A 15734-nucleotide genomic window follows, 5' to 3' on the forward strand; every position below is an offset into this window, starting at 1 on the left:
AGGGTTACACATACTGATAAAAATGTATATTATGTTAGCTGTGATGTACAGTAACATCTGGAACGTCTGTCTCAGCCAAATGTCTCCTTGTCCTTCTGACAGAAAACAGCTGGAAAACAGCTCCTCCGCACCTACACATCTGTGGAGAAACTAATGTGTCTCCTCTTGTCTCTCATGTCCAGCAGGGTTTTGAGGTCCAAACAAGGGAGTCAATAAAAGTGAAAAGAGTGATCGATACCAGGATTATCAGATCATCAGGAGGACGTTGTTCTGCCGCTGGTTCCTAGTGTTGGAGGGTCCACCCAGAAACAAGACGTCATGAAGACAAAGTGCTGCTGATGTTGAGGTGGTCTTCTGTCCCCAGTTCAGTCCGTGGCTGATTTGGACTCTGGCCTGTTCTTTTTTCTTTTAGAACATTTTACTTTCAGTTTTCAATTGAACACGCTATATACAGAGACAAAGCTGCAAACCCCTTCCCTAATCCACCCGACAACAAACAGAGAGCGAGGAAAAGACAGAAAAAAAAGGTGAGACAGACAGTTCTTAGTACTGATGACAAATGGGTTGTAAATTCAATAACTTTTCTATAACCTGTCCACTATAGAAGTTTGTAAGGTGCCAAATAAGGCTGTCACATCTCGGTAAAAGTGTTATAGTCACTCATTTCTGAGTGTAAGTTAATGTAATTTTTTCAAGTGGAACACAGCTTTTCATTTCCTAAACCCATCGTCCTATAGGGAGTTGGGAGTCAGACTTCCACGTGATGGCTATGCACTTTGTAATTTTATTTTTAATTAACCTTTATTTAACCAGATAAAAGATCCACTGAGATCAAGACGTAATTGTGTATCAATATTTGTAGTGTATTCTGACAAACAGATTTGAGGATCTAGTGGGAGATGCAGTCCTAAACGTTTTGTCATGATGTCAGAAAATCCAGAAGGTATTGAGTTTAGTTTAGTTTAGTTTAGTTTAGTTTTAGTTTAGTTTATTGTAATTTAGGTTTGGTGAGGAAAGTTATAATAGGTCAGCCCTTATGTGGAGTTAAAGGAGACTTATTATACCCCTTTTCCACAAATTAATATTGTTCCCAGGTGTCTTAAAGACATGTCAACCAAGGGAACAGCTTGTAAAACCACATGGATTTCAACTTAGGAAGCCTGCAAATTTCCTTTTTTTGTGTCAATTCTCACATTTTGGGGGCCAGAAGGCAAGACAAACACCCAAACATATGTTAAAGAGCCTTCAAAAAGTGATATTTCCATAATACGTCCCCGTTATAGTGGCAGTTAGACATTTTTTTACACAGTTCAGACCGGAGCTTGGTACCCATTGGACTTCCAAGTTGGACTTCCATTTCTCCCTTGATTTATGCAACCCTGGTTTTGGAGCATCGTCCATGAAGAGAGAATTTATACTCTGACCTGGTTGAAAAGACCGTTTGACTTTTGCATGGACCCAAAAACATGGATCCAGATCTCAGCATCGTCCTCCTTGGTAACTCAGGAGCTGGTAAAAGTTCCTCAGGAAACACCATATTAGGACGAGCAGCGTTTGTGTCCAAAGTGTCCTTCAGACCCGTCACCACAGAGATCTGCGAGGCGACAGGACGAGTGTTCGAGAGACAGATCAGCGTGACGGACACTCCAGGAATATTAGCCTCGGAGCAGCAGATCAGAACCCTCTGTCAGAACCTCCTCAAGTCCTGCAGACCCGTTCTGTTCCTGGTGGTCATCAGGATCGGACGCTTCACCACCGAGGAGCAGGACGCCGTGGAGGCAGCGATCAACATCCTCGGTCATCAGGGGATCGAGAAGAGCTACCTGCTGTTCACCGGTGGAGACGCCTTGAAGGACATGACACTGAAGGAGTTCATCTTTGGACAGGAACGTAGTCCACTCCCAGGCGTTGTTTTGAAGTTTAAGAAGCCGTATCACCTCTTCAACAATGAACACAAAGACCAGCAACAGGTCAGAAAGCTGCTGCTGAAGTCGGGACTCCTCAGAGCAGGTGAGTCAGGCGTTGTGTTCAGCTCCCCTAAGAATGTTGTTTAAATGAAGACTGAGGGCCCTAGTTTGGTGGCGCAGCGCAGGTGGCGCAAGGTAGCGCAGCCGGTCTAATGCAAGTTTCGACCAGCGCAGCCTAGCGCAAAGTCAGATTGGAAGATTCGTAGATCGCGCTGCGCTGAGATAGGCGTGGCCGCGCAGCAGGGGGAGGCGTCACAGATTCAGCTTGGTGCAGTGGAAGTTTCCTGGGAAAATGTCCCGCCGAGGTTGCGCTGAAAGCTCGCCACCTCCAACCAGGTCTATTCTCAGCGCAGGGCGAAGCGCAGCAGGTGCAGTGGAAGTTTGGCTGACTGACCTGCAGTGCACACACGTCACCAAGACCTCACAGGCAGATCTCCACAGTTCCAGACACATTTCAATGCAATAAATATCCACAATAACCACTATTTAATGCAACTAATGGAATCAACACGTGAATTTATATCTATATAGATTGTCCCGTCACATCTGACGTCAGATCAAAGCAGAGATCAAAGGCTGTCGGCGCGTAAAGGAAACTCCACCTGAATTAACACAGCAGGGACGAACTGGCACTGAAAAGGAGCTGTGGATGTCCCAAAAGCAGGACTGAGGGTGGATGACTGCATGTCGCTGCCGTGTTGAGACTACGCACTGCCGTTGTGATGATCGCTTTATTTATTTATTTATTTACTTATTAATTCATTAGAGCGCGAGCGACCGCATCAGGCAGCCGTAATGAAAAACAAAACACAAATCTTCATCTCTCTTAGTCCACCACAACAGCCACGGTGTCAGATAGTCAGTATAAAGCCTACAGTATACTCAGCATCTCTATCACAGAAAAAAAAAGAGAAAAAAAGAGACGGACAGAGAGAGAGAGAGAGAGAGAGGGAGAGAGAGAGCGCTAGTCCTTTACGCTGATTTAATCTCATCCACATGGTGTTTGTTTATGTTGTGATTAGTGTAGCCTACACCTCTCATCTTATACACAGAGTTTGAATAAATGTGAGTTTCTTTATTAGTTTATTAGTTGTTGTTTCTTAGATTGGGCAGGGGTTCTCAGTGTATCAGATCAATCCTGGTTAAGTGTATTTGTAAACTCATTATTGGTCACTCTGAGCTCGGACCTCCGGACCAAAACAGCTGTTTCCTCCTGGGAGAGGTTCGGCCTCTGGCGTCGCTGTTTCCTCCGTCCATGTCCAAGTATAAAATGACAAACTTGCAGCGCGCATCACCCGCCGCGCAGTTAAAGGTGAGGAGAGGAGCTCCTTTGATTGGTGAAGATCTGACTCGGCTGTGTCAAACCCACTCCACGCCTTTCTCTCCTCCTCCTGTCTCCCTCCCGCCCTCTCTCCTCCCTCTTTGCCGTTTGCGCCGGTGGGAGGGACGAGGGGAGGGATTGCGCTGGTCTAAGTCTGACTGCACTGTCCAGCAAACTTGCGAAATGGACCTGGGCCCCACCCCGTTGGCGTGGCGAAGCTGCGCTGATGATAGACTTCACCTGGTCGACGAAACTAGGGCCCTGAGTCGTTACAGAGGTTTATTCATGTCTATTCACCACTGGACCAAACCTCTGGTTCTGAGGCCGAACTGAACCAACAAGGGTCAATTTGATCTTGAATCAGATCTAATCAGACTGAGTTTAATCAATAGGGACAAGTGTCACTATCAAAAGGAAAGTTAGATCAATTGATATTTATTTAAGTTGTTTCAAACTAGCTGAAACATTGCAGTCTTCTTATTTGTGTTTCTGTCTCTGTCCAATTTCCTGTGTTAACCAGGATCTGGACTAATACTCAGTGTTTGATTCTCAAGCTGTGTCTCAATTCGAATACTTCCATGAGTACAATGTCACCTATACTACTTACTTCTGTAGTGAATGAATTTCAACAGTCACAACGGTTGCCAACATCAGTCACAACGGTTGCCAACATCAGTCACAACGGTTGCCAACGTCTTCTTTTTTGGGCGCTAGTGTCGCCCATCAACACATCTACCGGCTTGTTTTGTTTGTAATCTCAATTAGCAATAATGAACACCCTTACTTGTACTTTGTGTTTATGTACCCTATGGACCCCAGGAAGATTAGTGGTCGCCAAGGCGGCAGCTAATGGGGATCCATCTAATAAACAACAATAATAGGTGGCCATTGCGTCGACGTATCTTACTGCCAGAAAACATCGGCCTACCAGTATTTGATTTTACATATTATATTCTTCTATGTAGCCAAGACGGTGATGACTGACGGAGGGAAATGTCCATCGGTCAACATGCAACTTTTTGACTGTTATGAGTGCACCATCGAGCAGGGTTTCCCGCAGCGCTTTCCTGTTAAGGCGGCCGCCTTAACAACAAAGAGCTGCCGGCTAAACTAACGTTTCAAAAGCGATATTCGCCCCTACCCCCCCCCCCCCCGTCGGACGATGGCCGCATCCTCTCACACACACACCACAGAGAAGCGCGCATGCATAACAGCAGCGCGTGTTGGAAGCGAAACTTAATAGCCTACGGCACGGCACGGCGCGTCCCCCCCACCCCCGTCGATCGATCCGCTCCGCCACCCACCCGCCCCCCCCCCCCTCGACAGATCCGCACGCACCCCCCCCCCCCCCAGACACCACCTTAACTAACAATTTTTCTGGGGGAAACACTGATCGAGGTATTTACAGTACTCTGCATTTTGACATACTTGTCAGTGTGAACGACGAACGAGTAGTTAGTGTAAGTATGGAAGTATTCAAATTGCTGAGACACAGCGTCAGTTTCTCTCAGGAACTCAAGTTCAGTCAAAGTTGAGCTTCCTCAGCAGGAGGTTTAAAGTCAACCAGAGGCCACAGGTGTAACAGAACTGAATTTAGAGTTAGAGTGTGTAGAGAGTAGGGGTGTAACGGTACACAAAAGTCATGGTTCGGTACATACCTCGTTTTAGGGGTCACGGTTCGGTACCGTTTCGGTACAACAGACACTATTGAATGTATAACTAAAATCTGTCTTGTGTTATAAAAGTAAAAAAAAAAAAGAATATAAAAGTAAACAAGTGCATTAGGAGTGTTATCATGCCATTCATTAATTCCAGAGGGAAAGAAACTTGCACTTGACAACTGACAACTATTACAAACAAAACAAAACAAGAAACTAACATCAATGTTGGTTTACACAGTTAATTTAGACTAGATGCCAGTTGCTTTGGTGATGTTTCTGGTCCTGTCTGTGTTCATGTCAGGAGGCTTAGAAGCAGCTGGATAAGTTGTTGCACACAAGTTGTCTTTTTCCTTGCACCAGTGATTGACATGTGGGAGGGAGGGAGAGAGGGGAGGCGGGTGAACATGTGCTACGTGTTTGATGCGTTTCTAGCGACGCAGCGCACATCCGTGAAACATCGCCGACGGACTTTGTCCGGCGGACAAGTCGCGAGCTGCTTTCTATGGTCGCGAGCTTTCGCCACCGCCGTCACGGTTGTGTTTCATTGAGAAGCCACACGGGGACATAAATGAAGCAGCAGCTCCTCTAACTTCACTCGCATCACTTCTCTTATTCGTCTGTTATGACAGTCAGTTGCAGCTTCAAGGCTCATTACCGCCACCTAGATTGGAGTGAGGACTCAACTTTTTTTTTTTTTTTTTTTTTTTAATATTCATTCAGACGTATTAATCGTGTGACTGTGTGCACCGAAACGTGACCCCCGTCCTGTGACGGCACGGGACGAATACATACCGTTACACCCCTAGTAGAGAGTGTTAAATCTGATTTTTGTGTGTTTTTTCTTTATAGTATGTTAATCTATAAAGCGTTTGTGGAATTGACCAACAGAACCAGAGGAACTCGAGGAACCGGAGGAACCAGAGCTCAGGATCGTGCTTGTTGGGAAAACTGGAGCTGGAAAAAGTTTGTCAGGAAACACCATCTTAAGGAAGAAAGTTTTTCAGTTTAAAACATTGTCTTCCTTACTGACATCACAGTGTCAGAAGGAAACGTCTAAGTTTGATGGTCAGACACTGACGGTTGTTGATACTCCAGGTCTGTGTGACACTGGTAGACCTCAAGAGGAGCTGAAGAAAGACTTTGTGACATCCATCTCATTGGCTGCTCCAGGTCCTCATGTGTTCCTGGTCGTGATCCAGCCGAACAGATTCACAGAAGACGAACGACAGGCAGTGAAAATCATCCAGAATGTGTTTGGAAAAGCAGCAGAAGGTTTCACTATGGTCCTGTTCACCCATGGAGATGATCTACAGGCGGATGGGGTCTCCATAGAAGAGTTCATTGGTCAAAACGAGACCCTCAGGGACTTCCTCAGGCAGTGCCATGGAGGACACCACGTCTTCAACAACAGAGATGATGGTCTGTCTCAGGTCCGTGAGCTGCTGGAGAAGATCAATGCAATGGTTCAGAGAAATGGACGAAGCTACTACACCAATGAAAGGTTGCAAGAAGCTGAAAGAACCATGAAGGAAGAGACAGGAGGACGTCTTCAGAGAAAGGCAGAAGAAAACTGCTGGTGTCCATGGAAACTGTGTGCTGTTTGTCTCAAAGGAGTTGTAGCAGGAGTTGCGCTGGGAGTCACAGTGATGGCTGTAGCTCAGGTGGTCAAACAGAAGGCATGTGTCCTATGATATTTAATATTAATTAGAAATCATACCATAAGAGCCATTTTGCCCTTTAATTTGATGTTTAGTTTGTGTTTTATTTTGGTGGTTTATGTTTGGTCACTTCCTGGGGAAAAGGAAGTGACGCAAGGCACTCCAGGTCACGAAGGATTATTTGATAAGGGTGAACAAGCCACAAAGTGTGGCTGATGAAGCACACGTTTCTTTTACCGTAACATGCTGTGCGAGCATATGCACGCGTCAACATTGTGTATAAGCTACCGTAGTAGTGACTTTCTTTATGGCTGTATGTTTGGAGGACAGAAAGGCCACTACACATATTAACGTTGCAAAGTTATCATGACGACTGTGTATAACCTTGATCTTATCTGTTACACTCTGGACACACTGCACCTGATTTACTTGAATGACTCATTTATCAAAAGGTTTCATGTTAAATGAAGTTTATTTTGTTGTGCTTTGGAAAAGTTGGGTTTTTTTGTAAAATCTCTTTACACAATAAACAAATAATATTACAGAACTGTTCCTGTTCCTGTTCATCAACTCTTGTTAACATTGCCATGTTTCCCACATTCTGTGTCATGAACTAGCCTATAACCTGTACATGTAACAACATCTATTGCACGTCTGCCCGTCCTGGGTGAGGGATCCCTCCTCTGTTGCTCACCCTGAGGTTTCTCCAATTTTGCCTTGCCTTATTTAAAGAAGGTTGTGACAATGTAATTTACTGTTTATTAGGATCCCCATTAGCCATTGCTTCATTATACTGTATAAGCAATGGCAGTGAGTTCATGTACTGTAGTAAGTAAGTTTGGTTCCTGATCTGTGAAATTCATGGCTCCAAGCCAGCATCAGGAAAGACAAGCTGAGTGGGTTTACTGACACCTGCTGACCTGTTGCTGTAATAACACCTGCGCAAACAACACTCCATAACATCAGGACATTTCCTGCAAACAATGAAGCCTGGTGCCTCTATATTTACAGCTGGATCAGTTTGAAGTGCTCATGCTACAGGAGATAAAGATATGATACATGATGTCAGTAAGCCTGTGAATATTCTCATTTTTCCAGGTCATAGTTATGTCAAGGAAATTTAAATCCAAGCAACTGTACTTGGTTATACAAATAACCAAGTCCAGTTGCTTTCGATTTAAAATTTCCTTGACATAACTATGACGGAAATGGAAATTTAAATCAAAAGCAACTGGATTTGGTTATTTGTATGTGTGACAGTTGAGGTTCCTGTCACTATGCCTCCAATTGATCATGTGCCCTGGCTACTTGGCCAAGGGGATGTCCCTTTGGGTGACTGGCAAGCGCACGTGACTCTTACCCGGGAGGTGTGGGTTCAATCCCCGCCCGGGCCCTCTTCACCTTGCCACATTCTGGCGTTGTTGGCAGGATCCATGTAGCACTAGGGGTGGGTCCATGGATTCCTAATGTGTGGCAGCCTGTGCGGAAGCACGAGGACGTGCTTGTGAAAAGAGGGGGAGAGATGTGACAGTTGAGGTTCCTGTCACTATGCCTCCAATTGATCATGTGCCCTGGCTACTTGGCCAAGGGGATGTCCCTTTGGGTGACTGGCAAGCGCACGTGACTCTTACCCGGGAGGTGTGGGTTCAATCCCCGCCCGGGCCCTCCGCCATCATAAGGGCTGTTCCATTTCTCTAAACAGCTTAAGAGAACTTGGTGAGATCGACCCTTGAGTGATCAAGTCAACATTGATGGTCACTCCAGAGCTGTATATCACCCACAATGCATTGCAGTGGTGCACGAAAAATACATCCATGCGGTGGCGATAATGAACCTCAAGCACCAGTTGTGTGTTTACCACCAAAGAAGAAAATAAATGAAAGGGGTCAGTAAATATTCAATTCAATAAACTAGTTTAGCAGTGACATGTCAGAACAAACAATTTACAAGTGGTAGGCTAGTAGAGATATATAATAGGCAAACTTATTTGTCACAAAAAAAAACGTGTCTAAAGAGCCTTAATCTGACGTTTCATATTCACATAGTTGCTGTGCCTGAGTTGATGTGTAGTTTAATAAGGCATTTTAATCAGGGTTGGTCTGATGAAGCAGAGCTCATCATCAGTGACAGACAGAGAGAAAGAGTAGTATATATTGATATTACTGTATAGAGTAGCCTATTGAATTTTCACCGTAAACCGGCCAATCCCCCCCCCCCAGTACAGCGCTACACCTAAGACATGTGGCCAACTAGTGATTGTCCCAGCTGTTAGTGAACGAGGGCAGGTGCGTTCCGTTTACCTCTTCTACTCCTCCCCCGCCCACTTTCCCTCCGCTCTCCAAGTGGCCTCCGTGTGACGTCATAGCAAGGGTTGAGGGCAAGTGAGCGAGGGAAACTCAACCTGTTTTTGGAACGCAGCCTGGTACTCTGACTCCACCGCTTTCACCTCCTCGTCCAGTTTCTTCTGGTAGAACTTTCTGAGCTTCTCCTCCCTCTGGTTCAGCATCTCCACCACCTCCAAGTAGGTGGGGTTGGAGTAAAACTTTCCTTTGTTGGCATCTATCATCTTCTCCACCTTCTTGAGCACATCCAGGACCTGCTTTCGGTCATTGGCTTTGTGGTTGTTGAAGAGGTGGATACCTGTTGTCGACCTTCTTCAGGATCTCCTTCAGCTCAGCTCCAGATTCCTTCTTCAGCATCTCATCAAAGTCTCCCTGGACTTCGTCTCCATGAGTGAAGAGGACGATGGTGTATCTCCAGACGTCTTTCCCAAACACCTGCTCCACCTTCTGAACAGCTTTTCAGTCTTCTGCTGTAAAGCACCCCACCCTGACGACCAGCAGGATGGCGCGGGGCCCCGGGGCCGACATGTTGATGCACTTGGAGGTTTCTCACACCTGATTCTGAACCAGGCTCAGGTATAAAAGCAGGATACCTGTGTACAGGTGAACTCAGTGAGAGAAAGTTGTGTACCTGCTCCAAGTGCCTCCCATTCAACAGCATTGACACTTTCACACTGTTCAACTGGTAATGTCTGTGTAAAGTGAAACTACATCATTCGGTTCCCTATTTAGTCCTGCCCAAAATAACAGAGAAATCCTTGTCCTCAAAAACAGTTCTACCCTCCAACTCCACACTTAAGTGGATGGAAGGGAGCTCTCTGTGTGACGTAGATTACTGGTGGGCTAAACAAGGCATTAGTAATGACAGGTAATAAAACACTGAGCTCTGCACAAATGGACATAAACAACAATATGAACAACTCCTGCCGAGGTCTCCATAGCATTTATAAATTGAGTTTTTATAATGAATTTAACACGTGTCAAATAACTGTAAACAGACTCTGGTATCAATATGTAACACACACACTCACACATGTTTGTATGGCTGTTATATGTGTTTGCATCAGATGCTTGTCTCTCTCATTGTTGTGTCCAGCAGGTCTCATGATCCTCAGATATGGATCCAGTTCCAAGTCCAGGTCCAGATCCAGATCTCTCCATCATCCTTCTGGGAAACACAGGAGTCGGTAAAAGTGCAACAGGAAACAGTATTTTAGGACGAGTGGCCTTTGAGTCCAGACAGTCCTTAAAACCTGTGACCACAGAGATCAGAGAGAAAAGAGGACAAGTGTGCAGGAAACAGATCTCAGTGGTGGACACTCCAGGAATCTTAGGATCTGGATCAGAGCAGAAGATCAGAACAAGGTGTCAGAACCAGCTGAGCTCCTCCACTCCCTGTATGTTCCTGGTTGTGGTCCGGGTCAGACAGTTCACTGAGGAGGAGGAGAAGGCCGTGAATTTGTCCATCAGCCTTCTCGGAGACATCGGACTGAAGAACAGCTTCCTGCTCTTCACAGGTGGAGACGACCTAAACGAGTCTCTGCAGGACTACATCAAATCCGATAGAAGCTCCCTGAGAGACGTGGTTAAGAAGTTTGAGGGCCGATGTCTCCTGTTCAACAACAAGACAGAAGACAAGAGTAGACAGGAGCAGGTCCAACAGCTGCTGCAGCAGGGAGAGAAGCTCAGGAGCTGGGTGCTGCCAGGACCAAAGGGTACCACACACACAGACACGCACATACAGTATAGATACCACTTTCCACTTTCACAAATGTTTCTTAAAAAGCATTCCATTCCAGTTTTTTTTCTTTTAAATACCAATACAAACACAACACATTCTACTTAATGGGGCACTGCTGAGGTGATCACCTGAACCACATCTGATTTTATAGGAAGATTATAAAAACCACTGCTGGGATTAAACATTGACATTACTTAAGCCTGCCACACACATTAAGATAATCGGGCTGATTTTGCCCCGATTTTCCCCCTTCTGACCACGGACAGACATCGCCCGATTATCTTAAGCTCATATGATTATCTTATAAGATTCTCTTGTAGTGTGTGGTGTGTCAAAATTCCCCCGACAATCGGCTCGGAAAACGTTAGGCGCAGATAATCTAAGTATTAAACATGTTCAATATTTACGATTATCGGGGCCGACAACCGTGGCCGTTTCAATCAAAAGTCATCTTGTGTGTGGAAAGCCGGTGTTGTGCGAAGAAGTGCCTGCTTGCCGAGCTCTGCATGCTGCTCGTGGCAAGCCACTTCTCGACACAACACCGGCAACCTCACAGAGAGCCACGGTGCAGCCCTGGCATTACATGAGGTTCACAGACATTCACACATACACGGGAGATTTCCTGATAGCCGTTAGCAAAGACGGTAGCGCTCATAGCCGGCCACAGCCAGCAATAGAGCAGCCATGTTTAAACGATCATGTGACCGCCGCTCACAGCCCGTCATGTGACAGCACACGTTTCCCTATTGGACAGCCGCTTGACTGCTCAGCGTCCAGAGCCACAGACACACAGACACACACAGACGGGATCGTTGTAAAGGCTGAAGTGTGCTGCTTTCATTAAAAAAAAAATTACGTCGCTCTTTCTTACCCGAAAGAGTAGCTACAACGACACCCCTGGTATCGCTGGTGATGTTTTCTGACCGGAGGGTCAAGATTCTGAAAAATCTTAATGTGTGTGGTCTGCTGTGTTTGGAATATCGCAGCACACCACACACAATACGATCAAAACTGTTCAATCACAGATTTTTTATCTTCATGTGTGGGGTCTCTCAGAGATAAAAAATCGGTTGAGATTTATAAAATCTTTATGTGTGTACCCGCCTTTACTTACTTACTCCTCTTCGTCCCCGATGGGACATTAAGGCTTTTGAGCTCTCTCCACTGCTTACGGTCTTTGGCAGTATGTTGGGCCTCTCCCCATGACAACCTCATCTGTTCCAACTCTTGTGTCACAGTTCTGCGCCATGTAGTTAGGGCCTCTCGGGTTTTCTTTTGCCTGGTGGGGTCCATTTTAGGGCTATCTTTGTGATGCGGTCCTGCTCCATTCTCAGCAGTCCTAGCCATCTCAGACGTCTTTGTGTAATCTCCTTAGTGATGCTCCGGCTCCTTGTTTTCTTATATAGTTTGTTATTGGAGATTTTGTTGGGCCAAAATATCTGGCATATTCATCTGAGGCATGTGTTGTGGAACACTTCCAGTCTCCTAGTGTCTGTTTTGACCACTCACCAGCTCTCTGAACCATATAGCAGGACAGATTTGACATTGCTGTTATAAGCATCTTGGTTTTCAGGCTGTACTGTTTAGACTTCCAGATGGAACTGAGTTGGGAGAAGGCACCCTGAGCCTTTCCCAGCCTTGATTTTATGTCTTTTGATGTCCCACTGTCCTTACTGATAAGACTGCCCAGATAGGTGAAGTCTTCAACATACTCAAGTGGTTCAGCATTCACAAGGATGGGTCTTGTGGGGGTGGGGGGGTTTGCACAGATAACTTGAGTTTTGGAGATGTTAATGTTGAGTCCAACCTGTTTGGCAAAGTGGTTGAGTCTATCAGTTTTGGCCTGCATGTTGTTGTGATTGGTTGATAGGAGAGCTAGGTTGTCAGCAAAGTCATAATAGCAGTAGGTTTGTTACCTTTAATTGTCGGTGCAAGCTATTTTAAGAACGGCGGAGCAGAGTCGTGAGCTGCTCAGGGCTACGCTACAGAGGCTCATGGGATTTCTTGGTTTCCCTCATCAAATTCATCAAATACACAATCCAACAACTCCACAACGCTCTGGTGGACAAGTTGTGACCTGCACATTCACCATGCTATGAGATAATAAGAGAACGTTACCAGACAGTTGTTTTAGAGGTAAATTCATGTAAATTCATGCAAATTGATGCGCGTTGCCTTCAGGGACAGTTTTTCAGCAAGCAGTCTCTGCATTTACCTCTAAAACAACTGTCTTTTTTTGTTTCAATCAACTTTTCGTTTGATTGAATAATAAAGACACATTTGTACCTCCATATTTACCATCATTTTTGTCTAGGTCAGTAGTCATTAGTTTGGTCTTTTAAATAATTCTGTTTTGGTCAGTTTCAAGTTATTTCAGTGATAGTTGTGGGAACAGAAGGGTACCAACTATTTTGTCATATTGAATAAAATCAGAGGTTTACAGTCTTTTTTTTCCTTTTCTTTTTCCAATGTGATCCAGATCTCACCATCGTCCTTCTGGGAAACACAGGAGTCGGTAAAAGTGCGACAGGAAACAGTATTTTGGGACGAGCAGCATTTGAGTCCAGAGTGTGTCTCAGACGTGTGACCACAAAGATCAAACAGGAAAGAGGACGAGTTTTTGGGAAACAGATCTCAGTGGTGGACACTCCAGGAATCCTAGGACCTGGATCGGAGCAGCAGATCAGAACAAGGTGTCTGGACCAGCTGAGCTTCTCCACTGCCTGTCTGTTCCTGGTGGTGGTCCGAGTCGGACGGTTCTCCACCACGGACCAGGAGGCCGTGGAGGCCGCCATCAAAGTCCTCGGACCTCGACGGTTTAAAACCTGTTACCTGCTGTTCACAGGTGGAGACACCTTGAAGGACGTGTCTCTGCAGTACTTCCTGTCTGAGGGAGAAGACACTTCACTGTCTGGTGTGGTCAGGAGGTTCTCAGACCGGTATCATCTGTTCAACAATGAAAAGAGAGGACAGGAGCAGGTCTGGGATCTGCTGCACAAGTCAGGTAACCTTTGATGATGATGACCTTTGGCCTGACAGTGTTGCAGCTGTTTGACCTTTGACCTTTGATGTGGCTGTGTGTTCTCTCTGCAGCTGCTGGTCTGGAGGAATCTCTGAAGCTGGTGAACAGGAAGATCACTCTGGTGGGTCTACCTGGAGGAGGGAGGAGTTCAGCAGCCAACGCCATCCTGGACTCATACCGGTTCCCCTCACACAGTGGGTTCGATTCCCTCAGTACAGAGACTGTGTGTGAATCAGCAGCAGTGGAGGGTCGCTGGGTCACCGTGAGAGACACTCCTGGACTCACTGTAGGAAATCCTGATCAGATGACTGATGAGTTAGAGAGTTTTAGAGATGGTGGTGATCCAAAACACATCTTCATGTTTGTGGTCAGAATTGGACGGATGTCCAGAGAAGAGTCCATCCTGCTCCGGGCTCTGACGAGAGGGTGGCACCGTATACTTCTTCACAGATCTGTGGTCCTGTTCACTCATGGAGACCAGCTCAGAGGTCAAACCATCGAACAGCTGATCAGGTCGAACATACAGGTATCTGAGCTGGTCTCCAGGTGTGGAGGTAGATACTGTGTGTTAGACAACACTCAGAGAGGAAACAGGCAGCAGGTCAGACAGCTGCTGGATCAAGTGGACCAGATGGTCGCAGCAGCAGAAGTAGCAGAAACAGCAGCAGCAGAAGCAGCAGAAGAAGCAGCAGACAGGCCCTTTTCCATCATGTTGAACAAGATGTTCTCCTTATATGTTTTATCTTTTCACCACCTCCGTTCTGTTTGTCATCGTCTTGATGAGCTCTATAAGCAGCTGGAGAAGTGACCTCTGGTCAGAGTCAGACATGTGAACAGGACCTGAAGACACTGAAACTTTATTTAAACCTGTTTCCTGTCAGGATGTTCTCCTTCTGTTTGTTCAGTAAAGAGTGGAAACAAAAAACACTGAAGGTCTCCTGTTCCTCCTCTTCCTCCTCCACCTCGGAGGACTGGTCAGTGAACACAACAACTGATGTTGTGTTTGTTGACTTTTGACCTCTGCTGCATCAAATTCATCATGGAGGTCATGAAAGACAAACCGAGCCTCTGTGTCTTCCTCTCTGGTTGAACAGCTTTGGACCCTTCTTTATCCGTAAAGATCAAGACATGTATGTAGTTAGAGTGTCTGCCTTGCCTCTTTGACCCATGGAGAGAGCTGGTTCCACAGTAAAGGAGCCCGGTAACTGAAGGCTCTACCTCCCAGTCTGTTTTTAGAGATACTGGGAGTCTCAATTCAAATACTTTCATGAGTACACTCTAATGTCGTATACTACTTGCTTCTGTAGTGAATGAATTTCAACAGTTAGTGCTGTCTCAAATCGAATACTATCGTTGGAACTAACAATCACAACGGTCGCCAACGTCGTCTTTTATGGACGCTACTGTTGTCCATCACCATTGTTTCCATTGTCCATTGTTTTGTTTGTAATCTCAATTAGCAGTAATGAACGCTCTTACTTGTACTTTGTGTGGGCCACCTGTTTAATGTGAAAACATTGGCCTACCAGTATGTTGATTTACATACAGTATATTCTGCTATGTAGCCAAGACGGTAATCACTGATGGAGGGAAGTGTCAACATTTAACTTTTTGAATGTGTGAATGCACTTACTCAAAATAGTTAGTGTAACTATGGAAGTATTTAAATTGCTGAGACACAGCATCAGTTTTTCTGAGGAACTCAAGTTCGGTCAAAGTTGAGCTTCCTCAGTAGGAGGTTTAAAGTCAACCAGAGACCACAGGTGCAACAGAATTGAATTTAGGGTTTGAGTGTTTAGAGAGCATTAAAGGCCCCATGCTGTGCACTTTTCTCTGGGTTTATTTACCTGCTGATATCCCTAACAAGATGTATCATTGGTTTTGAGTACTTGTGATCTGCTTAATATCGTTTATACTGCCCCTTTCTGTTGCCTCTTTCTGGAGCTCTAGCAGGCACAGGTCATTTGGCCAATCAGAAGAGAGAATGAGAACCTCTCCTCTGATTGGCTGACTGTTCTTGAG

At 45.6% G+C, this 15734-nt stretch overlaps 3 protein-coding genes across 3 annotated transcripts; 2 read left to right on the forward strand and 1 right to left on the reverse strand.

Annotated features, from left to right (window-relative positions):
- The first annotated feature begins 1414 nt into the window (after positions 1-1414).
- On the forward strand, positions 1415-6798 carry LOC146989192 (GTPase IMAP family member 8-like). The gene is made up of 2 exons (XM_085775177.1): positions 1415-2010; positions 5838-6798. Exons 1-2 carry the CDS (start codon positions 1467-1469, stop codon positions 6638-6640), a joined length of 1347 nt encoding a protein of 448 aa, XP_085631303.1. The 5' UTR covers positions 1415-1466; the 3' UTR covers positions 6641-6798.
- Positions 6799-8966: 2168 nt separating this feature from the next.
- LOC146989193 (GTPase IMAP family member 7-like) lies at positions 8967-9477 on the reverse strand. The gene is made up of 3 exons (XM_085775346.1): positions 9436-9477; positions 9259-9384; positions 8967-9203 (listed from the first exon to the last, which is right to left on the reverse strand). Exons 1-3 carry the CDS (start codon positions 9475-9477, stop codon positions 8967-8969), a joined length of 405 nt encoding a protein of 134 aa, XP_085631472.1.
- Positions 9478-10048: 571 nt separating this feature from the next.
- On the forward strand, positions 10049-14639 carry LOC146989194 (GTPase IMAP family member 8-like). The gene is made up of 3 exons (XM_085775176.1): positions 10049-10664; positions 13170-13694; positions 13784-14639. Exons 1-3 carry the CDS (start codon positions 10067-10069, stop codon positions 14518-14520), a joined length of 1860 nt encoding a protein of 619 aa, XP_085631302.1. The 5' UTR covers positions 10049-10066; the 3' UTR covers positions 14521-14639.
- The last annotated feature ends 1095 nt before the right edge of the window (positions 14640-15734 follow it).

This window comes from Trachurus japonicus, chromosome 4 (genome assembly GCF_045865225.1).
Source record: "Trachurus japonicus isolate A0001 chromosome 4, Traja_1.0".
NCBI lineage: Eukaryota > Metazoa > Chordata > Actinopteri > Carangiformes > Carangidae > Trachurus > Trachurus japonicus.